General features: G+C 38.1%; 2 protein-coding genes across 2 annotated transcripts; both read right to left on the reverse strand.

Moving 5' to 3' along the window:
• Positions 1 to 1,413: 1,413 nt before the first annotated feature.
• On the reverse strand, positions 1,414 to 16,352 carry LOC142522152 (PH, RCC1 and FYVE domains-containing protein 1-like). The gene is given in 10 exon segments (XM_075625307.1): positions 1,414 to 1,676; positions 2,039 to 2,589; positions 2,717 to 2,863; positions 2,962 to 3,014; positions 3,017 to 5,078; positions 10,449 to 10,568; positions 10,660 to 10,746; positions 10,912 to 11,001; positions 12,263 to 12,349; positions 15,821 to 16,352. Coding segments are annotated over 10 exon segments (3,396 nt in total). The 5' UTR covers positions 15,869 to 16,352; the 3' UTR covers positions 1,414 to 1,525.
• An 8,411-nt stretch (positions 16,353 to 24,763) lies between these two features.
• Positions 24,764 to 27,483, reverse strand: LOC142521834 (uncharacterized). Its single transcript, XM_075625010.1, has 6 exons — positions 26,925 to 27,483; positions 26,735 to 26,793; positions 26,347 to 26,481; positions 25,927 to 26,167; positions 25,751 to 25,821; positions 24,764 to 25,300 (listed from the first exon to the last, which is right to left on the reverse strand). The coding sequence occupies exons 1-6, from the start codon at positions 27,481 to 27,483 to the stop codon at positions 24,764 to 24,766; spliced, it is 1,602 nt and encodes a 533-aa protein (XP_075481125.1).
• Between the last annotated feature and the right edge of the window lie 358 nt (positions 27,484 to 27,841).

A 27,841-nucleotide genomic window follows, 5' to 3' on the forward strand; every position in this document is an offset into this window, starting at 1 on the left:
ACATTTAACGCAATAATTTAATTTAAGGTTTAGAATATATTATTTATATTATATTTTTATTTTTCATAAATCAATAACACGTGCTAAAATAAGTGATCAACGTTATGTATTATATTTTTTTCTTCTCTCAAATTTAATTTTAATAAATATTGTGATATCAATTTTATATTATATTTTCTCCAATGTCTAATTTATACAAAATTATAATATTTATTACTAATATATTTTTCAACAATTATTAATTTATTTAGATTGCGCTTGGATAAATAGATTTCAAATTTATGGATTAGAATTATAATTTTATTGTTAACAATGAAATAATATATCAAATCTCGAATCTACACATTACTTATTTACATATTATTATTTATATAAAGTAGAATAAATTTCAAATAACATTATTATTGGGTGAACTTGAAAAATATCATAATTAACATGAAATACTACTATATAAACACGAAATGAGTGGATTTGAAGTTTATGATGTTACTTCTCTAAATAACAAAAATACATTTGAATGTATTGAAATCCATGGATTTGAAATCCTTCCATTCAAGAATAACCTTAGATTTATAACACATAAAATTTTTAAACAAATATCTTTTGCACTCATTTTATAATACATGTAGTACAAATTATATTACATTGAATTTCCTACGAATAATGCCAAAGATACAACCAATATATCGTACTGCGATATTTACAACAATTATATCGTGAGATTTTGTTATTATCTAATGAGATTTTATATTTAATTTATCATGAGATTTTGATAAATGAAATTTCTGTATTGATTTTTTTAAATGATAAAAATTATTGTACAAATTTGGTTGCACATGTAGTATTACTCATTTTCAATCGACTAATATAGCATGAAATCATTAATATATAATTTTTTGTAAATTAATCCTTTCTGAACTCATTTCTTTGACAACAATTTTTGATAATAGAAATGTATTTTCACGTGCGTTGCACGTGTCTTTACCTAGTATGTATAAAACTATAAATAAAACAAATTAAAAATAATTTATTATAACAAAAAATAAGAATAAAAACTCGCTAACCAATCAGACATGTTTTTAACAAGTTAATCGGTTCTTGACCGGTCCGACGATTCTGACCGTAAAAAAAGTTTTCAGACTTGATTCTGACTAGACCAGTGGCCGGTTCAAGTCCGGTTTTAAAAACAACGAGATAACCATCTTCCGACTAGAATTTTCTATTAATTTATTTATTTTTATGCACATGATACATAAACGAGCCACGATGAGTTGATCACGACAAAGGATGTGGACCTCCAAGACGAACCAGAACAAACGTGTTAAAACTTATATATACACCATATTGTATGATCAAAAGCCAGCAATCGGCGATCAACGTGAAATAGAGGGGAGAATAGAAGTACAAAGTAAGAAGCTAAAAAATAGAGAACAAATATATTAAAAAATGGGTGTTTGTTGCATCACATTGCTAATGAAAAACTACTACATGAAGCTCAGAAGGATAATTTAGCTCGTCTTTTTACCTATATTCGTGAAGATGGCGAAAGAGGCTGTTCTGATGTTCGGGCAGATGACTTGTCGGCTCCACGAACGCTGTACCTCTCGTAAACTTTTTCCCGGTTCTCTGACCACCAGGTCTCCGCCTGATGCTGATGCTCCCCGAATCTTCTCCGACTACATGGAAAAGGCACTAAAGTTAAGTCTTGTGCTTCATCGCATTTTTTGAAAATCGATTGTTTGGCAGACAAAACGCGACACATGATTCGACAAGAAGGGACGACCAAGTGGAGGGGCGAGGGGTCCACCCCAATACCACCAGGCCTTCCCACCCTATCCAAGGGCCGGGGTATACAGAGAGTGTTACTTGCATGTAGCATAGGGCTACCTATTTTCAGCACCATTGCTCAAATAAGATTCCTAAGAAATGTCATCAAGAATTCAGTCTCAGGTCCAACCAAATAAATCAAACTCATCCTTCAATCATATTGTAAACGAGTACACGATTGTTACAGAAAGAAATGGAATATCACAAATACCTGAATCGTACACGCTTGAGATCTCTAGTTCCATCTCGAACGGCTACAAGTGTTATGTACACACCAGGTTCATATTGCTCGATCCATTCAGCCTCGATTTGACTGGCACTGCCAAGAACATCCGAGTTCTCAGATCTTAAGCCATTTTCACCATCTGGGTTAGGCCAAAATTCTTTAGTGTCAACACCCTCGGATACACTGCTCCGGTTAGTTTGGACACTATCACCACCATTAGAAGTTCTGATGTTTGAACCACCATTATTTGTCCCATTGGCGGTGGAAAGTCCAATTCCCCCAGCCTGGGAATTGCTTTCATTGCTTCTAATGGCATTTCCTGAAAGCACTTCTGAGGGCATTGGCATTTGCCTACCGTTTGATGTTGCTGAATCAATTCTAGGATGTGAAGCCAAGTAGGAGCTGCTGATTTGGTCGGTTCTTGAATTTGTTTCTCCATTTGCACCAGGGTAGAGTATACCATTTGGTTCCGATCCATTCGGCAGGTATACAAGTTCGTATGCCCCAGGTGGTAATTTCTCAGCCATATCTTTGAGCTGGAACGAGAGAATATCAGCGTTAAAACACATTTTTGCTCTCTTTCAATCAATATATGTGTGCGTGTAGCTCAACTTTTGCTCTCTTTCAATCAATATATATATGTGTGCATGTAGCTCAACGAACCTGTGCCGTAAGAGACTTGATCACTTCTTTTGCAGCTTTACATTTAGCAGATTCCTCAGCAGCTAATGCCATTGCTTCTTGGACCTTCTTTGCTGATTTCTGAAGCTCCTGCTCTTGCATGTCACATCGATTTCTCAGACTCTCCACCTATATCAAATTCATCATAACCAATATTACAAATGATGAAAAGTTTCAGAAATTAAAGCCAAAAAAAGAAAGGAAATAAAAAAAACTTGACGATGTACCTGAACACGCAGCTTGCTCACCTCATGATTCAGAAGTTCATGGGTCTTTTTATCCTATCACCAATGTTTTTAGAAAAAGAAAGCCCTGATGTTGTAGGAACCGGTGTTGCTGATCTAGGAGGGCTTGTTTTTATAGAGAAGGGTGAAACGGACCGAGAACTAACATTCAAGGGTGCAATAATTGGTTTTGGAACTGTTCGACGTACATCAATAGATGTAGACATGACAGCATCTCTCAGCTGAAATAGAGAAGGCTGAAACAGAGAAGGAACCTGAGAGGACCGACCTGAAGAGAATGTTTCAGCTTTCTTCCCTTGTTTTGCTGGTTTTATATCGAACTGCTTGATCAAATCAAAGTTAGATGACATGGTCGACTTGGCAAACTTTAAATCCGCCTTGTCCAGCCTATCCTTATTTTCACCTGAAAGGCGTGGAATGACATTTTTTCGATTGTTGCTACCAGCTTCTGCTACCTTACTCAGTTTCGCACAACAAGAATCACACACCCGATATGGCTTGCCAGGATTAGGTGCCAATGCTGCCCATAAAGCTTTTTTAGAACTGCAAGCGTGGCAGTGTATTAGTCCACAGTTGTAGCAATTATGCCTCTTTCTCGTAAAGCCAAATGCCTGTCTACAAGCAGAGCACTGGGATTGCTCCACACTAGAAACCCATTTGTGAAGGCATATTGCAGCAGTGTAATTCGAACCACAAGCTAGAAATTTAACGTGTCTATCCTTCAATGCTTCAACCAGAACCGGTGTTTTCCTATCCTCTACATCCCCATGACCCAATCTCCCATTAGCACCCTTACCCCATGTATATACCTCATTTTTGGATGTTAATACAGCCACGTGAAAGGCACCACAGGCAAATTCTTCAACAAATTCGACAGTAAGCTTGTCTTCGACCAAACAAGGTAACTTTCCATCTGACTGAGGATTTCCGAGCTGACCATAGACTGAACTTCCCATTGTGAAAACACGCCCAGACGTTGTTAGGCCGATGGTCAAACCATGCCCACAGGCAATTTTCTGAAAATTATAATCGATTAGAGCAGGCACACAAGTAGGCTTCAGCCGAGATTCCTTATCACCATGACCAAGGCGATTTTTATCACCATCACCCCAAGTAAACAGTTTCCCTGACGAAACACTTGCACTGGACTGAGTTACAATAACCTCAACCACAGCAGCAGTATGCCACACCCCACATGCAACAGTGATTGTCCTCAATCCCGAGACAGACTCGACCTCCCTCGGGTACGAAACATTTTCTCTATTTCCATGTCCCAAAACACCGAAAGTACCATCTCCAAATGTAAAGAGCTGTCCCGTTGATGTTACTAAAGCTGTATGCCACGGGCCGCAAGTAACCAGTGAAACTTGAAGTCCCTCGAGAGGCCCCGAAATTCGCTTTGGTATCCAATGACTGACATCCGTCCCATGACCCAAGAGCCCAGCTTTATGTGTACCATCACCCCATGTGTAAAGTTCACCACCCATTGTGACAGCACAAGAGTGAAACTCTCCACATGCAACTAAATCAACATTGCAAAATGACAGAGATTCCACTAGATGAGGTTGAGCAACATCTTTCCTAACTCCATGGCCGAGCCGTCCACCTGATTCTTCCCCCCAACTAAAGACCTCTCCTTGCCTAGTGACTAAGGCAGCATGCCGGACCCCACAAGCTATATGATGCACATCCAGAACAACATTAGACTCTAACGGCCTGGGAAGTAGAACATCATCTTTTGTACTAATTGAACTAGCATTCTTTACTGGACCAACCTTTATGACACTGTCGCATATAACTTCACCCCATATATACACATCACCTAAAGCATCACAATCATCTGGTGCAGAACCATTACTTGACGTACTAGGGGCACTAGAAACGCTAACGCGAAAAGCATCTGAACTAGATCCTTTTACTTGCATGATCGGTTGATTCAAAGCCACATGTGACCTTTCTGAATAGATCGAATTATCTATCCTACTGCTCTTTGGAGAACTGCTTATATTTGAACTAATGGACACCTCGGATGAACTAACTTTTCGTGCAGCATTCACACAACTGTTGCTTGGACTGTTTGATGGAAAATCTCTGTTGTCCTGGAACATTTTACAAGAAACATAACTATTGAATATGATTGGAAATGCCACCATCTCACTTAGCCAAATCTCAGACAAGGGTATCTACAAATCAACAAAATCTATTCAGGTAAAAATGCCACGCCCTTGAAGATAAAGTTACCTACATAGGTGACTGATTTATTTTGCGTAATATTATATATCTGCATCAGTATATAATAATGTTGAACTGCTTATCTTATCTATTATCTTATCTTTAATTAGTTGAATATGATCTTTTATCATCTTATCTTTACTTATCTATCTTTATTATATTATCTTTGTATTTTGATTCCTAGGATTAGATTTTCTTATCACTTTATTTCTTTATTTAATCCTTGTAACCTAATCATTTTGAGGAATAAGAAAATACGGTGCTTTTTCACCGATCCTCCATCTCTCTGTTTCAATTTCATGGTATCAGAGCCACAGGGATATACATGACCAAACACGGCATGGCAACGCATAAAATATCCCTCCCTCCAGAATCCAACCCCTCGGCAATTGATTTCTCGTCGGTAACAATCACTTGTAATCGACTGAATGGCAAGAATTATTTACAGTGGTCACAATCTGTCAGGCTCTTTATCTGTGGTCGTGGGAAAGATATGGCTTCTTGTCCAGTGAAGCGCTATGTCCAGCTTCTGAGGATCCGAAATTTCGGACGTGGAATTCAGAGAATTGCATTGTTATGTCCTGGTTAATAAATTCCATGACAACCGAGATATGAGAGAATTTCATCCTCTATCGCAGAGCCAAGGATATTTGGGACGCTGCAAGAGATACATACTCCAGCAAAGATAACACCTCCGAATTGTTTGCAATCAAATGTCGGTTGCAAGATCTCCGCCAAGGAGAGTCTTCGGTCACCGATTTCTTTAACACACTTACCTGTCTGTGGCAGCAATTAGAGATCTCTTCGAAGTATATGAGTGTGAGTGTCCAGCAGATGGTGACCGATTTCGTGGTATTGTTGAGCAGCGGCGGATATTCAGATTCCTGTCTGGCCTCAACCCATCACTCGACGACATACGGGGGAGAATTCTGGGCACTAAACCTTTACCAAGCCTTCGAGGTGTTTTTTCTGTTGTTCGTCATGAAGAGAGCCGTCAGAAGATTATGTTGACAACGGCAGATTTTCTTTCCTCTATCGACGCATCCGCCTTGGCTGCCCAACATCGCTTCCCTTCACCAAGCGATGACTCTACTGGTGGTATGCGTATGATTCCAAACTTACCCGGCACAGGCCAATTCAAGCAAAGCCATCCATGGTGTCCAAAATGTCGCAAATCTACACATACACTGGATACATGCTGGAAAATTCATTGGAAACCTACCGATTGGAAACCAGCGAGAGAGCGACGTGCAAACACAATTGCTGTTGATCCTCCAACTTCAGAGCAGCAACCCTTCACGAAGGAGCAACTTGATGCTCTCCAGAAATTGTTTGGACAGCCTCCTGTCACACCCACTCCGTCTCTCAGCAGCACCGGTAATATGGCTCATTCAGGTATTGCCTCATTTACATCTTCACAGCATGATATGTCATCCTATTAGATAATCGACTCGGGCGCATCCGGTCATATGACTGGGTGCCTCAACTACTTTCATAATTTTCGGCAGTGCAACACCCCTAACACAGTATGAATAGCCAATGGTTCTCTATCCACCGTGACTGGTTGTGGCTCCATTCAATTAACTAAGGATATATGTCTTCATTCAGTCTTGTTTGTGCCCGACCTTGCTTGTAATTTATTGTCTGTTAGTAAACTGAATCATGAGCTTGGCTGCCTGACTAAGTTTTGGGTAATTCGTGTGTTTTCCAGGATGTGGCATCGGGGAAGACGATTGGCAGTGCTGAACTTTCTGAGAGATTGTACATTCTCAAGACTGATGCTGCCTTGGACAAACCTTCTGCCCCACAATCAGTACCTCACTATGTTTCTGCTTTAAGCTCTAATAAGATCAAGGATATTGTTTTATGGCATTACCGTTTAGGTCATCCAAATCCATTGTATCTTCAGAGATTGTTTCCGGACTTATTTCGTAATAAAATTTTCATTCCATTTAATCGTGATGTATGTCAGTTTTCAAAACATACTCGTACAACTTTTAGACCCAATTGTTATAAACCATCTTCGCCATTCTCCCATTATCCATAGTGATATTTGGGGACCATCAAATACCCAACCTTAGCGGGACTCGCTGGTTTATCTTATTTATCGATAACCACACACGTCTATCTTGGGTCTTCCTCGTGAAAAATAAATCTGAAAGTACTCAGATCTTTAAACATCTCTATTCAATGATGAAAACCCAATTTTCTTCTCGTATTCGTGTGCTACGCACTGATAGGGCCCGTGAATATTTCAACTCTGTGTTGGGAAGTTATCTGCAATCACATGGGATTATTCACCAAAGCTCGTGTGTGGATATCCAACAACAAAACGGAGTCTCTGAGCGCAAATACCGCCATCTTCTTGAGGTTTCTCGTGCATTACTCTTTACCTCAAATGTTCCTCGTTACCATTGGGGTGATGCAATACTAACTGCCACTTACCTAATAAATAGAATGCCCTCAAGGATACTGCAATTTAAAACTCCCATCCAGACCCTCCTAGAAACTTATCCTTCTCCTCATTTAATTCATGATATTCCTCTTAAAGTGTTTGGTTGTTCATCCTTTGTCCACATACACTCACATCACCGTAATAAACTTGAACCACATGCTGTCAAGTGTATCTTTCTCGACTATTCTCCACGCCAGAAAGGGTACAAATGCTATTCACCTGCCACGAAACAATACTACACTTCTATGGATGTCACGTTCTTTGAATCTCAGCCATTCTACCCAGGCTCTTCCATTCAGAGGGAGTCAACCATCAATGAACCGAGCAGTTGGGAATCCACAATCTCATCCATCCCCACAATCCCGTCCATCCCTCATATAGAGCCTCTTACATCTATTACTACGCCATTAGACTCACCTCCAGTTCATAGAAAACTTAACCTCCATGAGCCAATTCATACATATTCTTGTAGAAACCATCATCATCAAGACACTATACAAATGCCCGCACAAATTCAGGCTGCTAATGACATCTCCCCAAGGATAAATCCAGGTACACACTCACAAGAAATAACCATTACTGATACTCATGTGATTAACAACAGTGAGTTTGTTGATAACCTTGATGAAAGACCTATTGCACTACGAAAAGGAACTCGATCATGCACAACACCCTATAGGCAACTTTGTCTCATTTAAACGGATTTCACCTACATATTGTGCCTTTCTTACCAATCTAGCTCAGGTCCAGATTCCCTCCACTATGAAAGATGCCTTAAATGATCCAAAATGGAAAATTGTTGTCTTTGATGAAATAAAGGCATTGGAAAAGAACAATGCATGGGACATCACTGATCTTCCATCACGTAAGAACGGGTCGGGTGCAAGTGGATTTTCACAGTCAAACACAAGTCTGATGGGAGTATAGAACGACTAAAAGCAAGACTTGTAGCCAAGGGATATACTCAGTCATACGGCATTGACTACCAAGAAACCTTTGCTCCTGTTGCTAGACTCAACACTGTCTGAGTTCTCCTATCACTCGCTATTAACCTCGACTGGCCATTGTACCAACTTGATGTCAAAAATGCATTTCTTAATGGTGATCTTGAGGAAGAAGTCTTCATGAAAATACCTTCTGGCTTTGAATCTCAAATACCAGTAAACAAGGTGTGCAGGTTGCGGAAGTCCCTGTATGGACTTAAACAATCCCCTAGAGCTTGGTTTTGTCGATTCATGAAAGTGTTAAAGAACGATGGCTACTCTCAATGTCAGACCGACCACACCTTATTTGTGAAACACTCTGGGGAAGGTAAAAGTGCAATTCTTATTGTTTATGTGGATGACATTGTACTCACAGGGAATCATAAAGAAGAAATCGATCATGAGAAACTCCTCCTCAGTAGGGAATTTGAGATGAAAGACCTCGGACATCTAAAATACTTTCTGGGAATGGAAGTAGCAAGATCTTCTGGTGGCATATTTATTTCTCAAAGTAAATATGTTACTGATCTTTTGAAAGAAACAGGAATGTTAGGGTGTAAACCTACAGACACGCCGATGGATCCGGATATCAAACTTGGTGAAAAAGGAGACCGTCTCTTACTAGACAAGGGAAGATATCAAAGACTAGTGGGAAAATTAATATATCTTGCACATACACGACCAGATATTGGATTTGTGGTAAGTGTTATCAGTCAATTCATGAACAACCCGACCGAAGAACATATGGCTGCAACATATCGAGTGTTGAGGTACCTCAAAGGGTCTCCTGGTAAAGGAATCCTATTTAGAAAGACTACAGACCGAAGAACTAGGGTATACAGTGATGCTGATTGGGCTGGATCCCCTACAGACCGACGGTCGACATCAGGGTATTGTACATTTGTACGGGGAAACTTAGTGACGTGGAGAAATAAGAAGCAACCTGTCGTTGCCCGCAGTAGTGCTGAAGCTGAATTTCGGGCAGTGGCCCATGGGATATGTGAGGGGATGTGGCTCAGAAGATTGTTAACAGAGTTAAAAGTGGAAGAAAATTCCCCAGTTGAAGTGTTGTGTGACAATCAAGCAGCCATCAGCATATCAAAGAATCCGGTACACCATGATAGGACGAAACATGTTGAGGTAGACCGTCACTTCATTAGTGAGAAGATTGAAGATAGGGTTATTACCGTCACCTACGTTCCTTCTCAACTTCAGCTGGCTGACATACTGACAAAGGCTATGTTCCGCCCCACATTTGCTGAATTGTCTTCCAAGCTGGGAATGACAAATCTATACGACCCACCTTGAGGAGGAGTGTTGAACTGCTTATCTTATCTATTATCTTATCTTTAATTAGTTGAATAGGATCTTTTATGATCTTATCTTTACTTATCTATCTTTATTATATTATCTTTGTATTTTGATTCCTAGGATTAGATTATCTTATAGCTTTATTTATTTATTTAATCCTTGTAACCTAATCATTTTGAGGAATAAGAAAATACGGTGCTTTTTCACCGATCCTCCATCTCTCTGTTACAATTTCAATAAATAATTGAATTTTACAGCATATTTAAGTTTCATGCAGTGCACAATGAAGACATACCATAGAAGTGGGCAGGGCCCTATTGGACTCCTAAAGACGCCAAGAAAGTACCAAATTCACCTATCATTGATCCAGAGTAAAAGTTCTGATCCCCAAATACCAATTAGTATGATATTCATATCCAAGTTTCATAAGCACACTTTAATGCATTAACAAGAAATTCATATTTGCTCAAAACGGTTGCAAAACGTACATCAAAATAGAGGCCTCCATCATTCCATCCATCAATTTTTGAACGTCCAGCTTGTCCAGAAGATACCAACGACTTGAGGCCAGCTATCCAGATCTCTGCCTCAACTTTGTCCTTGCATATCTAGCAACAATATAAGAAGAGAGCGGAGCTAAATTACCTACACTGGAGATATAAAAACAATCACTACAAAAAAACTTGACCTTTAACTAACCAGGTCTAGGGATCTTTTTCCGTTATTATAAATGAGCGAGAAGGATAAGTAGTCCTTGTCAGGTCGTAAATATCTTTGGAATACGGTCTGGCATCAAGTTGGCTATGATCCATTAAAATGACTTTACGTACAAAACTTCTGTAGACGATCGTGCAAAAAAATGCTTTTTTTTGGGTGGCACAGTTATAAACATAAAACTAAATTAATTAGGATAGAGAAAATCAGAAATATGAAATTAGTTGCCAATCTCACAGTTCTTTGTCCAGGAATAATTCTTGATATTGAAGCTAACTTCAAACTTCTTTCACCACTACTAGAAATCCAAATTAAAGACTTTTTGTCCTGTAATGTTGAAATCAAAATACAGCTATTAGCTTTCAGAGAAATGCATAAAAACTGAAAATGGTACGAGAGGTGATAAAAATATGAGAATATCACATACTCAAAGGAGTAAAGAACTGTAGCAATTCAACCATAGATTAAACAAACAAATATCAGCCTTACACAAGTCAAGAAAATGTTCAAAAGTTAATAAATTCTGCAGTCACTGACTTTAACCTAGAGCCAGTTTGGCTACAGAAGCATTTGGCTTGAAATAAAACTCATTCAGCAGGAACATTTTCAGAATATTTTTAAAAAAGCACAGAAGCAGTTATGTGTTTAGATAAAATAGAGAGAGAAGTTAATTTTTAAAGGAAAAGCTGAAGCTGAAGTCCAAAAATCACATTTTTTGCTTTTAGCTTTTGAAGGGATCGTCCAATTATCCCTTTTTAACAAAAAGTGCTTTCACAAACGTTTTACTCTAGAAGCTTTTTCATCCAAAAGAACTCTTACTCATATAATTGTTGCCATATTTTTTAATTGGTGACAAGCTATCTCTGGAGGATGACTCCATCATGGACAATTTCAATTTATGAGAAGGAATTATAATAACTGGAAGTCGATAAAGCTCTATGATAAATTGAAAACAAATTTTCACCAAAGGTAACTCAATGCCATGCCACTTCATTAGTATGGTACAAAAAATAATCTAATGTCAAGTGTTTTGAGTTTAAGTTATTGATAGCACTAAAGCATATTTTCCACCCTTCTAAACCTAAAATCGAGTCCAATTTTTATTCACAACATACCATTCTTTCATATTAAATAGAGATGGCATCAAACAACCTAGAATTGTAAGAGCAAGAACTAAATGGACCAAGATTTTAATTTAACAAAAAACCTATGAGCCACAAGCAACATATTTTAGCATACTTGAATATGGTTGATATGAAACAGAGGATGTCCTTTCCTACCAGGGTAACCACTTGAACACAAACGAAAAAAGTTTTCAGATACAGTTTTTACCTAAAAACACCAAGCCTGAGCATCTTAAAGGACCAACTCATCACAGAATACGAGTAAAAACAAGAAAACATGCTATTAATCAGGCATTAATGTAATTGATGACTTCGGAGATTGTCTACTTCCACCAATGTAAGCACATACGAACAAGGACTTACAACATAAGATTACAATTCCTTAATACGTTAAACCTTTTCCCAAAAGACCTTACATGCACAATTAAACAAGTGCTTATGTTGCATAAGTATAGTCAACTTACAGTAGAGAGTCTAAATGGATAAAATTTAGGCTTTCCCTTACGACCATATTTAAGTAGTTGAGCACCCTTTTTTAGAGCAATCAACGCCTGCACAAGGTAAAAGGAATAGTTGAGAATGGAGGCACTTACAGTAGAAAACAACATGATGTCCCGACAAGGACTAAAAAAGGAAGTAAATATTTGAAAGTTTGAACTTAAACAGCGACAAATGAAGTAAATTTTTTCATCTTTTACTTGTATTATTAAGTCCAAGTACATAATAAAACCCGTTTTGGTGTCATGATGAATTTTCCCTAATTTCCATTCATACCCCCACCTTCCATGTCTTACGGTCACCTCTCTTTGAATGACAAACTCCGAACCACTCAATGTTTTACTTTAACCTATATCTGAAAAACCCCCTCCTCCTGCTTCATTTATTTGTCTTGTTGATTAAAATATTATAAACAAATTATATATTTTAAAATATAAATAGCACACATACCTTAAATATATTTATGAATTTCGTTGCACAAATGCAACGCATGTGCCACGTCTGCTAGTTCTAAGACACATTAACCATTCAAAATAATAATGATGTTTCAGCTAAGTAGATTAAATAAGCCTCCATTACAGATCCTCCGCTCATCCAACCACATCCACATCACAATTTCAGGTCAATTATGGAGCCTCAACAAAAATAAAACACTATGATACATGTCACTACCAGCAAATGAAAATTATTGTAACTAAAACAAATTTTACGAAACTTGTGGAAGTTGAGTGGATATATTTTATAAATGGAAAGATATAAACTAATATGAACTATCAACTATGAATTTGATATATGCAGACACCTATAACATCATCTGTTCTCTTGTCCTCGTTTTCCTTCTTTGCTAACATTGCCACCGGGTTTTCCTTATATTAGTTACTTTAAAGACAAATAACAGAAGCTCTCTGTAAGTTTTTGAAGAGATTTCCCAAAGCAGGTTGAATCTTTGTTCATTAATTTCTTTTGTAGGATCTTAAGAAGCTGAGAGCAACTATTCATTTAACATACGATAACTTTCATTATAGTTATTATGTGCCGCGGAACTATACATAAAATTGTGGCATCACACATTACATACAGAAAAACCATAATAACCTATCAACTTTATTTAGTTTTCCCGAAGGAAAGTGAAACAATGATCAAATTAAATAAAATTATAAAGACAAGATTTCTCACAATTTCCTTCTTCTGAGAACACAAGTCAATTTGAATGCACCGACAATATAGTGAAATTAATGGTTAGATTTAACAATCTTTTTTAAAATTACATTTATAGAAGCTTTCCTTCTATGCTTTGTTTACATATTCCTCAATCATGATCCAAACAAAGTAAGCTTATATAAATGCACCCGTTACACAGAATTTACACTGTTATTTGAATTTTCAACACTTGAATTTAACATCTTTACATTTTCCATGTAATTGTTTCATTACTTTCTCTAAGTGTCTCCACGCTTTTCCTGTGATTACTTCAGTAAAATAGTAAAAATGAAAAATATAGCATATTCATTGAGTTAAATACTGGCAAATAATATCGCTAAGCAGCAAAGGAGATATTCCAGCATTTAGTTCTAACAAGGACAGTGTGATATTTTCTTCTGTCATTTTTCAAGTTTATTAGTATCATACAAGAATCTACAGAGCTCCCGAACTTCAAATGCTTCAGTCCACAGTTTTCTTTACTTATAGTGTATAATCCATATCATGTCAGCAATCCCCAGAATACAGCTCAGTCATAATTTGAAAAATATATTCCCTATTAAGTTCACAATAAATGTCATTCACTTCAAACAAACTGAATTATCTACCTCTCTCTACATAATATTTTCCACTTTTAGTGTTGGTCCAGCTTTCACTTATTTAACCTGGTATTCTTACAAACCAAAACTACAAGCTGACAAAAAAACAGTTTAACAATTAATTATTTGAACATCTCTGCGACACCCTTAAAAACCAGTCAGCAGAAAAATGAAAATGACATCAAAATCCCAAAGTATTACAGCCAAAAAAAGAATCCCAGCGAAACCTTCAAAGCCTTACATATTAACATTCAATGATTTTGTTGTATATGAACCATAATGAAACTAAAGATATAGTGGGGTGAAGGAAAATAATTAATTCTTAAACCTTGAGCCACAAGGTTTATCAGAGCCTGAAACTAGACTCCCATAAGAATTCATAGTTATAAACTAGAAAATATCAAATAACCATCATTGATGACAAGTGAATGTTAACATCATACTAAGCTGCATAAAAGAGTTGTTTTTTTAGAAAGAAATTTCCTCATACTACCAAATCTACAATCCTTTCTTTTACTATTTTTAGAAATAACTATATAGGGGTATGATTAGGGATGTAATCGAGTCGAGCCGAGCCGAACTCTTGAATGTTTGAGCTTGGTTCGTTATAATCGAGCCGAGCTCGAGCTTTATTCAATGAATATATGCATGGTTCACGAGCTTATTCAAGCCTTTATCGAGCCTAAACAAACTTAATAAATATGAATTATACATTTAAATTTTCATTAAATTAATTAAAAAATAAATTATATATTTAAAGAAAAATATATTATTCTTATTAAAATTTGTAAATTTATTATAATAAATAAATTTAATAGATTTTTCTATATATTTCATAAATAATATGTAAAATCAATAAATCAAATATCAAAACTATTATTTTTTCATCTAAAAGATTACTCATGAACTTACCAACGAACATGTTCACGAGTTAACGAGCCGAATAGTGTAAAGCTTGAGTTTGGTTTGTTTATCTTAACGAGCCTCATTAAACGAGCTCAAATGAGCTTTTATCGAATCGAGCTTCGAATAACTCACAAACGGTTTGGTTCGTTTACATCCCTAGGTATGATATTGACCAATCCGACATGAGCAGGGCAATCGCGACCAATATATCTATTTTTTACTCCGGTTCCACTTCCACAGTAAAACCTAAACTCGATGACACACTTTAAGGGCTCTCCCACATAGGTCTAATATTCTGGGTCTGGGCTCTCCTCTTTCATTACAGTCTAATAGCAGTGCTCTCCAAAGGAAACGAGGCTGTGTGGAAGGTGCAACCTCAAAAATGCCCAATATCTGGTCATTATCGATTACGCAGCTCATGTCAACAACGTAAGCTGGCTTAATGTGTATATTTATAAATGAGAGTGGGCAGCAGCCGCAAGCATCGGCTTTTGGTAGGAACTAGGCAATATTACATATTGACGGTGGCTCCACAATAAAATGTAGAGTGGCAACTGAACTCTGTCATTCAGTGAAAAGACATGGTTTTGGATTGGGCTCTCATCATGGCCTACCACTCTCCCTCCCACCTCTCCTCACCCACAAGGGAAAAGGCCAAAAAAAAGGAAAAGTAACATTGAATGAAAGTTGTATATCTTCACTATCGGCAACAAAACAATAAAAAAAAAGAATATTACTAGACAGAAACTGCCCACAAAATCACATCTTCAATCCAAGAACATGCAGCAATAAAACAGGTAAAACATGAGGATTAGGTACCTGTTCGATGTCACGGTCCGCATTATCATAGCTACCAAGATCTGCCATTGAATGCCAAACGTAAAATCACCACCACACCACCGCCAACACTATACTCTCCGCTCATTATCTTGCCACTCCACCGCCGCCGGACAGTACCATCCAAACGACACTGGCAAATTACCCAAAAAATAACAACCTCCTGAAAATACCACCAAAAAATACCCACCTTCACTCCCTGTTGGATCTGAAGAAACCCCGAAAAAAAAAGCAAATCTTAACGCTTCAACCACTCTTAATCAAAGATGAAAAGTCAAAAGAATAGCCCCTATTCTAGTATCTTTAGACCAAGTCTAGTGGCAGAGGGGTAGGTGGTGGCCGCCGGCGGAGCATAAATACGATGACAGAATGCAGTTTAGATAGTGGTGTTGGTGTAAGAAAAAGACAGAAAATTGAGTCAAAGATTGGGAAAAAGAAAAAGGAAGAAAGCTGCAGTTTCGATGTTTTGCCTGAAAAGCGAAAACTCCCTCAAAATACAAATACTTGGATGTGATTCGGCGCGAGGAGGTGCACCTCGTTTTATAGTATATATTATAGATTTGTGATAATATTTATAAATTTTTATATTCTTTCATTTTTCTCCATAAATAGAATTATTGAGTTGAATAAAAATTATACTTAGTATTGACTCATACTTCTTTTTCTCATAAGAATTTTCTTTATACATCTCTTACTTTTATTATTTATAACACGTTACTAGTAACTAATTGAGAATGAAGATCAATATTATTATTTTTATGATCATGAAAAAGCACAATATATCGTCAATACTCAATTTTATGAGATATTTATTGATGCTCTAGAAGTAGAAAATTATTATTATTGATACATTGATGTCCACAAAGTATCATTTAGAATATTTGTTTTACCCTAATTTTTTGATAATTGACAAAATAACAACATTGATATGTTAAATAAATCAGTTGCTATATTGTTTTGTATTTCAGGTTCTCGACCGCTGATAGAAAGTCCACCCGCTCAAGTACTTTATTTTTCACCAACTATAGATCGTCTAATTTCTAACCTCCCTACATTAAATAAAGACCGTTACTATCTAATCGCCGATAAGAGATGTACAAAGAAATGTGGATACTTTACTTCCAATCGGTTTGAAAACTGCCAGTTATAGTATAAGGAATAATATCTCTGTAACGTCCCAAAATTTGAAGGTCCACGTATACCACATGCATGCAAGTTATTAAACTCTTTGTATATTTTAATTAAATTGTTTTAATTACATAAATTAACTATATTGTGCATGTTTACATGTTTAAAATGTACTCTTCTACATGAATACATAAAAATGTATTTTTAAAAAGTTATTCGAGTTGCGATCGAGGAACGGAGACCGAATGATGAAAAATGAAAAATGTTTTTATTAAATAATTATTTTAATTATTTAAAATAAGGGTGATGTTTTTTATTATTTTTGAAAATAAAGAGTTTTGAGGTGATTTTATACGCCGGGACGTAATTTTTATCGGTGTTGGATTTTCAACAAAAATACGAACGTTTTGACAACCCGACTAATAATTTCACAAACTTTCCTAAACAAAATAATTTTATTTAGTACTAGTGGGCTTATTGGGGCTAACTAATCTTGTTAATGGGCCTAAAATATTATTAAGCATTTTAATCAAATAAATAAGTCCCTTAGCACTACCCCAATTCATTATTAACCCACGTCCCTGTTGGATCTCGGTTTTCTCGTGTCCCAAACGCAGCCGAAGTTTAAAATTTTTAATTTTATTTTGACAATCAAAATATTTTTATGTTTGAACACTCGTATGGTTTTATGATAAACATCCATATGGCGTTAGAATATTATACATTTGGTGAATAAATCACTTGGCTCCAACTAATCCAATATAGGCGGATATAGCTCTTGATGAATCTCTACGAACTTTCTTCAAGAACTTCTTTCCTTCAATCCTTCTAATCAGGACCACGACTGGAATATTTATTCATCTTCTAATTTGCACTAGAAAAATTAGAAAAAGTTTTGCGTTGGAGATTAAAGTTTGAGAGATGGCTCAAACTTTTCTTAAGAGGGGTGGCCGAAAATTTTAGGCGAGGAGGAGAAGGAATTTCGAAAATTCCAAGGTGTAGGGTGGTTAGGGTTATGGCTTGATTGCACCTATTTATAATTAAGCCAAGACCTAATAATCATAATTAACATTAATGGCTTGATTAATTAATTGGGCCAGTCCAACTAGTTTAATTAATTAATCAAAGTTCATTTAGAAGTTTAATTATTTAGCATGTTGGACTTGTACTCCTACAAGCACATTAAACATACTTCCCACCAATTTTAATTTAATATTTAATAAACTCAACTTTTGAGATTAATAAATTAAATCGATTATAAATTCAACATTTGAATTTATTATTTAAATTATAAATTCAACTCTTTGAATTTTATCATCTCAAAAATTTAATAAATTAAATTCTCAAATTTTATAAATTCAACTCCTTGAATTTATTCTCCCAAAATTTAATTATCATAAATTCAACTCCTTGAATTTATTATATCATAATATGAATTCAACTTCTTGAATTTATTCTCTCAACGGAAACAAACGATCCAGTGCTTGTGTGACCCTCAATGGTTCATGGATACAGCTAGTCGTGGGTTCACTACTACTTGTGATTCAGGACATAATCATTTATTCGGGCTTACCCTTATTTGCCCCATTCTATGTATCAACAATTGATAATGAGAATGTCAGAAATCATATTTCTGATTAAACCCATTGAACCATGGTAAGAGCGTCTAGTAGCATCGCCCCATGATTCCCTAGGTATCACTGATAGTGCCTGCAAGAATCAGTCTATTATGATTAGCATACAGTACGGTCCCTTCATCTCATATATCTCGATCGAATCAGCAACCATTAGTTCACCGAGGGTTGCATATTAATTCGATAACTATGTGATAAATATAAATAATGGCATCGCATGTACCATTGGAGAACTCCTTCTCCAATGTACATCTCATACTCTGGCCAGAAATTCCACGCACTATTATTTCATCAGATCACATAGGATAACAACACCCGTAGGTGAGCGGTGAATCCCCGACTACAAGCACTGGCTCCTATATGTGTCGCAACTATACCCAATCTCGCCACCTGATGACTCTCTTGGAGCCGATAAAAGAGTCAAAGCACAGCCCTATCATATATAGCCTCAGTGTTGTCCGGGGTCGTAAGGACTAATGGTGTACAATCATAACCACAGACTTATTTTCTCAATGAATGATAACCACTTGGAAAGTTCGAGGGAAGATTGCTCTGTATAATCATCATATGACTACCCATTTGCATGTTTGGACATCTCTATGCCCTTACCAAGAAACGCAGTACGCAACATCACAGATGCTAGTCTCGAGCTCAAGCGACCTTTATCCATGTTTTAGGCGGCTGAATCGACTAGGAACGAATTTAGATCATACAGTGTTTACAAACGAGTTTCAACATCGAATTACGATTCATTTGTATTAAATTATAATCAAGGTCCTTATGTATGTTGTTCACATGGGTATACAGATAAAGAAATAACAAACCATGAAATAATGAATTATATTAAAATAAAGATTGTTTGTTACAACTGAGTCAATAAAATCCCTAGCCAACAATTAGCTTGCAGGGCATTTACTCTAACAATCTCCCACTTGTCCTAGAGCCAACTACCCATAAACTTTAATCACATTGCTTCGCGATGCTTCTCAAACAATGGTCTTGGCAAGTGCTTTGTAAATGGATCAGCAACGTTATCTGCAGAGGGAACTCTTTCGACTGATATATCTCCTATTCCCACAATCTCCCAAATGATGTGGAATTTCCTCAGTACATGTTTGGATCGCTGATGAGACCTTGGTTCCTTTGCTTGCGCAACGACACCAGTGTTGTCGCAGTACACCGGGACTGGATCAACTCTATTAGGAATAACGCCCAACTCTTGAACAAAATTCCTCATCCAAATTGCCTCTTTGGCTGTAGCAGATGCAGCAATGTATTCAGCTTCAGTAGTCGAATCCGCAACGGTGTCTTGCTTGGAAATTTTCCAAGAGACAGATGCACCATTAAGCATGAACACAAAACCAGAGGTCGATTTCGAATCATCAACATCACATTGGAAGCTCGAATAAGTGTAGCATTCCAATTTCTATTCTCCACCCCCATAGACCATGAACAAGTTATTAGTCCTTTTCAAGACTTAAGAATATCTTTCACGGCCTTCCAATGCATTGGACCAGGGTTCGCCTGATATCTGCTTGTAACACTCAGAGCGTAAGCAACATCAGTACGTGTTGATATCATACCATACATGATACTACCAATAGCTGACGCATATGGAATACGTGTCATCATCTCTATCTCTTCATTAGTTTTGGGACACATAGCCTTAGATAGAGTAACACCATGACACATTGATAAGTATCCTCTCTTGGACTCCTCCATAGAAAATTGCTTCAGGATGGTATCAATATAAGTGGCTTGGGTGAGTCCTAGCATCCTTTTTTATCTATAGATTTGTATTCCCAATACATAGGTGATCGAGCAAAACTTGCACTATGGAATCCTCAATAAAAATATGGTTTGTATGCTCGAAAATTAATCGCAAGTGCACGATCTCAAGTAATAGTATAATGTACGTGAGTACGAGTATCGTTCCACTGAAGACTGTATTTTACAATTATTATTTTCAGTTATCAAATCTTTAGCAACGAAATTTGATTGATTGTTTATTACTACTATGCTCAAATAAATATGCAATTAAAAAGATTCAAGAATTAAATAATGAGATATGATATCTAGAATGGTTGATTAAAATTCAATGAGAAGTGAATTTGTTGGGAATTTCAATTCACCTACCCCTCGTTAATTTATTAATTCGTTCGATATTGATTGTATGCTTCCCACAGGATTTCCTATTTAATTGAACACGCCCTCTCGAGCTATGCCAAACTAATTCTACTCAATGAAGTAATTAAATATCTTTAATTATTTATCAAGAGTGAATCGCTTATCGGTCTATGAAATCTCCTAGTTTTCGCCCTACTGGACTATGACTATCGGCGCGTATCCAATTTCATATGTCTATATAAATTGTAGATCCACGAACTATGCTACTCGTTCCTATCACAAGCTATTCTCTCGAACTCACTCGCAATATAAAACGTTGTTAAAGTAAGCTACGCTCTAACAACACAATGAAAAACAGTAACACAATCAAGAATAAACCAACAACTGAAATATGAATTAACTAAATCAGAGTTCGGGGTAGGATCCCCTTAAATCCCAACAAATATTTAAGTTTAGCTACTCGAATTCATAATAAAAATAAACACAACAAAGTTTAAAAGATCAAAACTAAGTTAGAAATACTAGATTTGACGAAAACGCAAAGACGATGCCCGGAAATCTTCGAATCTTCAATCCAAGCGCGAAATCCTCTCCAAGGCTTCGGTGGCTGCTGAATGATAATGAATTTCATCCCCCGAAACCCTTCCATATCATCCATATCAAGAAATAAGGTAAGGAATCGGCCAAGAAATCTTTCCAAAATTTCAAGCGCGCCCGGGCGGAAGGCTTGCGCAGATCTTGTCTTTTAGTTTTTCTTTGACGCGCCCGAGCGGACATAAGTTTCCGCCTGGACAGATGACTCTCGCAAATACTCCTTCTCCCTTACCTCGCAAGCAACCGGGCGGACATAAATATGCGCCCGGGCGGATGACTCTCGAATTTATCCCTTTTTTGCACAAATTTCCTGCATTATCACCAACTAAACACATGAGCAACAAGAAAACATAAATTATGCTAAAATAACACAAAATGCATGCAATCTAAATGATAAATGCAACACAATGCGACATAACATAATATGAAAAATAAGTAAAATCCACCTATATCAACCCCCCAATACTAATCTTTTGCTCGCACTCGAGCAAAACAGGTAACAAGACAAAATGGAACATGACACAAAGTAGCTCGACAGTGAATTCATAGTCATAAACTAGCCTCAGCGAATTTCAACATATTCTCTTGTTGATCAATGTAAAAGCACGATTCTTCGCACTCGCATTGGTCTAGACATTGTTTCAAATAAAATCTGAACGTGTATGTGTGTGTCGTTAGTCCTAGCATCATAAATGACAGAGGGATCCATTTTCAACCATTGTCAGAGAGTTAAATCAGCCTGTTAGTGTAAATCTTACTCTCCTTTATTCCTCTGCACTCAGTACTCACCAACAGTGCCACTTTTTTCTATTATCGTTTTTTTTTACTGAATTGGAATACAGTAATAAAAGGACTATATTAGAACCTTTCATCTCATATTCAAATCCATGTGTTTTACATTTTTAGCCAGGAATAGGATTTCATTCCTTTATTTGGCTCCCCAGCACCTTACATCTCCAACTTTAGCCAGGAATAGGATTTCATTCCTTTATTCGGCTCCCCCACACCTTACATCTCCATCGTTCTCTCTTTTTTTTAACACTGCTGATGGATACCTCGATTCGAGAGAATATAGTCAAGTTCAATTTACGCCTTCAAACATCTTCGTTCCCCACTTTAGTTTTAAATTTCCCCCATCTTATCATGCATGCTTCTAGTTCTAACATTTGTGCAAAGATAGTTCAATGTTTTAAATAAAACTTCATGTCTTTACCACAGTAGGTGCTAAAGAAGTGGGAGTACACGACAGACAAGGCATGTCTCATCACCTCTTAATCATCCTTGGCTAACACGTACTACTTCGAACACTGTCGGCTGACACCCACACCAATGTGAAACAACTAAAGTAAATGCCAACAAATATAACCAACAAAGCCCCAAAATGAACACACAGAACATCACCCATCCTCCCCCCAATACTAAAGTCGAGCAGTGTACCCAATGCAACAGACGATAGAAAAAAGACAGATAGTGCCTGACATCATAGATGCAATATGACCTAAACATGCAATAGAAACAAAAATAAACAAAAGGACCGAAACAAAATGCAAGAAATAAAAAGAAGGGACATGAGTGACTCCCCTCTCAAAGATCATCCTCCTCGTGCGCCTCTGGGGGAATGACACCAGCCTCTGGCTCTGGTGCATCGGCATAGTTGAACTAAAACTGGTGGCGGGGAAGCTGGCATAGGTGGTGGCATAAGGGCTGGGTCATTACCACTGTGGCTCAGGGACAAACGCAGCATGGCATCAGTAGCAGTCGGATATGTCTGACTCACAGCTTGCCACTGTAAATGATGGTCCGGGAAGGCAGCAAATTCGTCCATCCGGTCCTGAAGAAGGCGACATCAAGGTCGCGGGGCCGGTGGTGGAGGCGGCTGTGGTAGTGGATCGAACGTCAAGTCATCCCAGATAGGGCCAAACTGATGGAAGGCCCTCCGCCGTACTGCCATTTTCTGTAGCCAGCTAGCGTCACCAAGGGCCTTCGTCGGTGGTAACCATTCATCATTATCTTGAAAAACGACCCCAGCACCCGCACACAGCTCGGTGATAATGTGTGGAAAGAATAGTGCCATATTCGGATTATGAATGCTCAGCTGGATCTGTGAATGAATAATCCTGCCTACATTGAGTGGCATCTGGGTCATCAGTGCATACAGCAGCACTCCCCTACCCTCTGTACTTCGCTGGTGTGCCCGAATGGCATCAAACGTGTGGCCAGAAATGCATACCACATCGCAGCCGGGACGAGCAAATATTTCTCTGCAAAACAAGTGTACGATCCAGGTGTCTTCCACGGAGACCCCGGATAGCAGATTCTTTGCATCATCAAGTCCAAGTTGGGTTCTGCTGCCCATGCCATATATACCGAGTCATCCACTGCCGGTGTCTCAAGCACCCGATTAATCTCTATCGAATTAAAATCTACCAGCTTCCCTCTCACAAATGCTTTACTATCACTCCTCTCAGCCGCATTAGCATAAAATTCCCTTACTACTGGTGCCACCGCGGCTTGCGGTTGGCTACAAAAGTTTCCCCATCTTCTAGTCTAAATTTGATTTATAATAAAAATTTGGACAACAAGCTGGAACCCTCGCTCTCGAATTGGAACTCGATGTATTTTTGCATGTTCGTAGCGTTCCCTAGCGGCATCATTCACAAATAACTGAGAATTACGCAATGAAGACGAAGACGCATCGTGACTTACCCAAGCTTTCTTGGGTGCCATTATGGATTATTAGGAATGCACAAGTAGCCAGGAGTAAGAGGCGTGTTGCCAGAAGAAGATGGTGGCTGGAAGCTTCAGTGGCAGCCGGAGATCGCAGAGGTGGAGGAAAATTTTAGTGGTGGCCGGAAAATTTCAGTGGTGGCCGAAAAAAATCACTTCTTGACGCTTGGTGATAGTGATGACCCACGATTTGACCAGAAATCGACACAAAACAAACAATTTGAGCAAGATTTGAGTGAGGAGGCGCGGAAAAATCGAAGGGGCGGCTAGGTTTTCGACTGGGGAAGAGAAAGAAGAAGTCTGCGCTTTTAAAATCTCAGTGACCCGCCGGGCGGATGTAAGTTTTCACCCGGGCGGATATGTTGCGGCTTTTGAAAATATTTTAGAAAAAGGGGCGCGCCCGGGCGGATGTGAGTTTCCGCCCGGCCGGATGACTTGCGGCTTTTGAAAAAAAAAATTTGAAAAAGGGTCGCGCCCGGGTTGACATAAGTTTCCGCCTGGCGGACCTCATTCGCTGCCCCACGAATTTTTTTTAAAAGTAAAACAATAAGAAAATGAACTAAAAATCGAATTAAATGCAAGATAAGAGAAAGAGAGGTAGTTCTCAATTTATAGTCGAGAGCTTGACTGTCGGTCAGTTTCAGTTCGGATTGTCTTGGAACCGGGTGATTCCAAGTTGTGGCTCAATTGTGCCACCCATGTAGTGCTTCAGTCGCTAGGCATTGACCGTACATGTCCCATCCTTTCCATCTTTCAATTCTACAGCTTCCGATGGGTAAAATTTAGAAATCACGAATGGACCAGACCATCGCGACTTCAATTTTCCGGGAAACAGTCGCAACCGGGAGTTGTAGAGTAGCACATTTTCGCCTTCTTTGAATACTCTTTCGATGATCCGCTTATCATGAGCCCTCTTTGTCTTTTCCTTGTAAGACAGTGCGAGATCATATGCCAGATTCCAGAATTCCTCCAACTGATCCAATTGAACCAGACGTCGTTCACCTGCATCAGTAAAGTTAAAGTTTAGTGCTTTTGTAGCCCAATATGCCCGATGCTCTAACTCTACAGGTAGATGACACTCTTTAACAAACAATAACCTATATGGTGTAGTGCCTATAGATATTTTGAACGCAGTCCTATATGCCCAAAGAGCATCATCTAACCTTAAAGACCAATCTTTCCGACTGACACCTACCACTTTTTCTAAAATCCACTTGATCTCTTGGTTAGAGACTTCCACTTGACCACTCGTCTGGGGTGATAGGGAGTAGAGATCTTATGTGTGACACCATATTTGCTCAAAAGTTTTTCAAAGAGTTTGTTGCAAAAATGGGTGCCACCATCACTAATGATTGCTCGTGGTGTCCCAAACCTGTTAAAAATATTTTTCTTTAAAAATTTCAGGACCACTTGAGCATCATTACTGGCATATGCTTCTGCCTCTACCCACTGCCACCAAAATATACTTTTTCGTGAATGAGTTGGGAAACGGTCCCATGAAGTCTATTTCCCACACATCAAAAACCTCACACTCAACGATATTATTTAAAGTCATTTCATGACGGTTAGAGATGTTACCTGCCCGTTGGCATTTATCACAGGCTAGCACATAAGAACGAGCATCTTTAAAGAGTTTTGGCCAATAAAAGCCACATTAAAGTACCTTAGATGCCGTCTTTGTTGGTCCAAAATGACCACCTACCTCACGGTCATGGCAATGGTTAAGAATTTGACCGAACTCCTCCTCTGCAACACATCTTCTTATCATGGAATCTGCACAGATCTTAAACAAAAATGGTTCCTCCCAAAAATAATGTTTCACAGTCAGAAAAAAGAATTTCTTACGTTGGTGAAACGATAGATTGGGTGGTGGTGTGCCTGTGACAAGAAAGTTAGCAAAATTTGCATACCAAGGACAGTGTCCCACCTCAAATAGCTGCTTATCAGGAAACCAATCATTTATAATATGATCTACACAGTCATTACTAATCAGCTCCAATCTAGACAAATGATCCGCTACCACATTCTCGACACCCTTCTTATCCCTTATTTCTAGATCAAATTCTTGTAACAATAAAATCCACCTAAGTAAGTAGTCGTGGCTTGGCTTTGCATCTTTCTTAGCAAGTAAATATTTCAGTGCAGAGTGGTCTATGTAAATGATGACTTTGGACAAAACAAGATATGAATGAAATTTGTCAGTGCAAATACTACTGCAAGTAATTCCTTTTCAGTTGTTGCATAATTCAATTGAGGCTCATCTATGGTCTTAATTGCATAGTAAATTGTATGAAATACCTTGTTTTGCCGCTGGCCAAGCACAGCCCCCACCGCACTATCACCGGTATCGCACATGACCTCGAAGGGTAGATTCCAATCAGGTGCCACCAAGACAGGAGCCGTCACCAAGCGCTCTTTCAAATCCTCGTATGCCTGTAAACAGTCAGAATTAAAATCAAAAGGCACATCTTTCATAAGTAAGGAAGATAGAAGTTTGGCAATTTTAGAGAAATCTTTGATAAAATGCCGATAAAAACCGGCGTGGCCTAGAAAACTTCTAACTCCCTTTATGGATGTCGGAGGTGGTAAGTTCTTGATAACTTCGACTTTTGCCTTATCCACCTCTATTCCATGCTATGATATTTTGTGCCCCAATACTATTCCTTCTTGTACCATAAAATGTCACTTTTCCCAATTCAGCACCAAATTTGTTTCCTCGCACCTTCGCAACACGGAGCTCAGATTCTGCAAACACTCATCAAACGTTGCACCAAAGATAGAAAAGTCATCCATAAATATTTCAAGAAAGATTTCAATCATATCATGGAATATAGCAGTAATGCAGCGCTGAAATGTAGCAGAGGCATTACAAAGACCAAAAGGCATATAGCGAAAAGCAAATGTTCTATAAAGACAAGTGAAAGTGGTTTTCTCTTGGTCCTCAGGTGCAATAATGATTTGCTTATACCCCGAATACCCATCCAGAAAACAGTAAAAAAAACGCCCCGCTAGTCTCTCCAACATTTGATCAATAAAGGGATGGGGAAAATGGTCCTTACGGGTGGCATCATTCAACTTCCTATAGTCAATACATACTCTCCACCCCGTAATAGTCCGCATGGGAATAAGTTCATTCTCTTCATTAGTGATCACCGTAATCCCACCTTTCTTAGGTACACATTGAACATGACTTACCCATGCACTATCTGAAATAAGATAGATAATACCTGCATCGAGAAGCTTAATAGTTTCGGCCTTCACTGCCTCTTGCAGCTTTAGATTGAGTCGTCTTTGAGGTTGCACGAGGGGTGAGTACTTTTCTTCCATCAAGATTTTGTGCATGCAGATTGATGGACTTATTCCCTTGATGTCCGCCACATTCCAGGCAAATGCCTTTTTGTGCGCTTTGAGAACTTGCAACAGTTTTTCCTCCATAGCATCTGTCAAAGCTGCATAAATAATGACAGGTAAAGTGTTATTCTCACCTAGGTATATGTACTTTAGGTGCAGAGGCAATGGCTTGAGCTCAAGCGTCAGGTGGTTCGTCGATGTTTGACTTTGGAGGGGTCAAATCTCTTCGATCTCCTAAATCCTTCAGTCTCATTCTCATTGGCTTTCTCCATGGATAGTTGGCATTAAAGTATGCCACTATTTCAGCTTTTTCTTCGTCCAAGTCTTCCTCCTTCAATTTAGTTATGAGGGTGGCTTCCAATGGGTCTTTCATGGCATCCTACACAAAATTACACACAAGTGAGTCCACAGCATCAATTGTAAAACAATTATCAGTGTGCAC

The sequence above is a fragment of the Primulina tabacum genome, chromosome 13, assembly GCF_025594145.1.
Source record: "Primulina tabacum isolate GXHZ01 chromosome 13, ASM2559414v2, whole genome shotgun sequence".
In the NCBI taxonomy this organism is placed as follows: Eukaryota; Viridiplantae; Streptophyta; class Magnoliopsida; order Lamiales; family Gesneriaceae; genus Primulina; species Primulina tabacum.

What these genes read in the sequence shown, in the direction of transcription:
- LOC142521834 (XM_075625010.1), bottom strand. Translation starts at nt 27,483, where the DNA reads ATGGAGGAAAAACTGTTGCAAGTTCTCAAAGCGCACAAAAAGGCATTT. An exon ending in TTGGTGCTGAATTGGGAAAA is followed by an intron (nt 26,482 to 26,734) that starts GTGACATTTTAT and finishes GACTGTTTACAG; the next exon opens with GCATACGAGGATTTGAAAGA. An exon ending in ACCATTGCCATGACCGTGAG is followed by an intron (nt 25,301 to 25,750) that starts GTAGGTGGTCAT and finishes CTATCACCCCAG; the next exon opens with ACGAGTGGTCAAGTGGAAGT.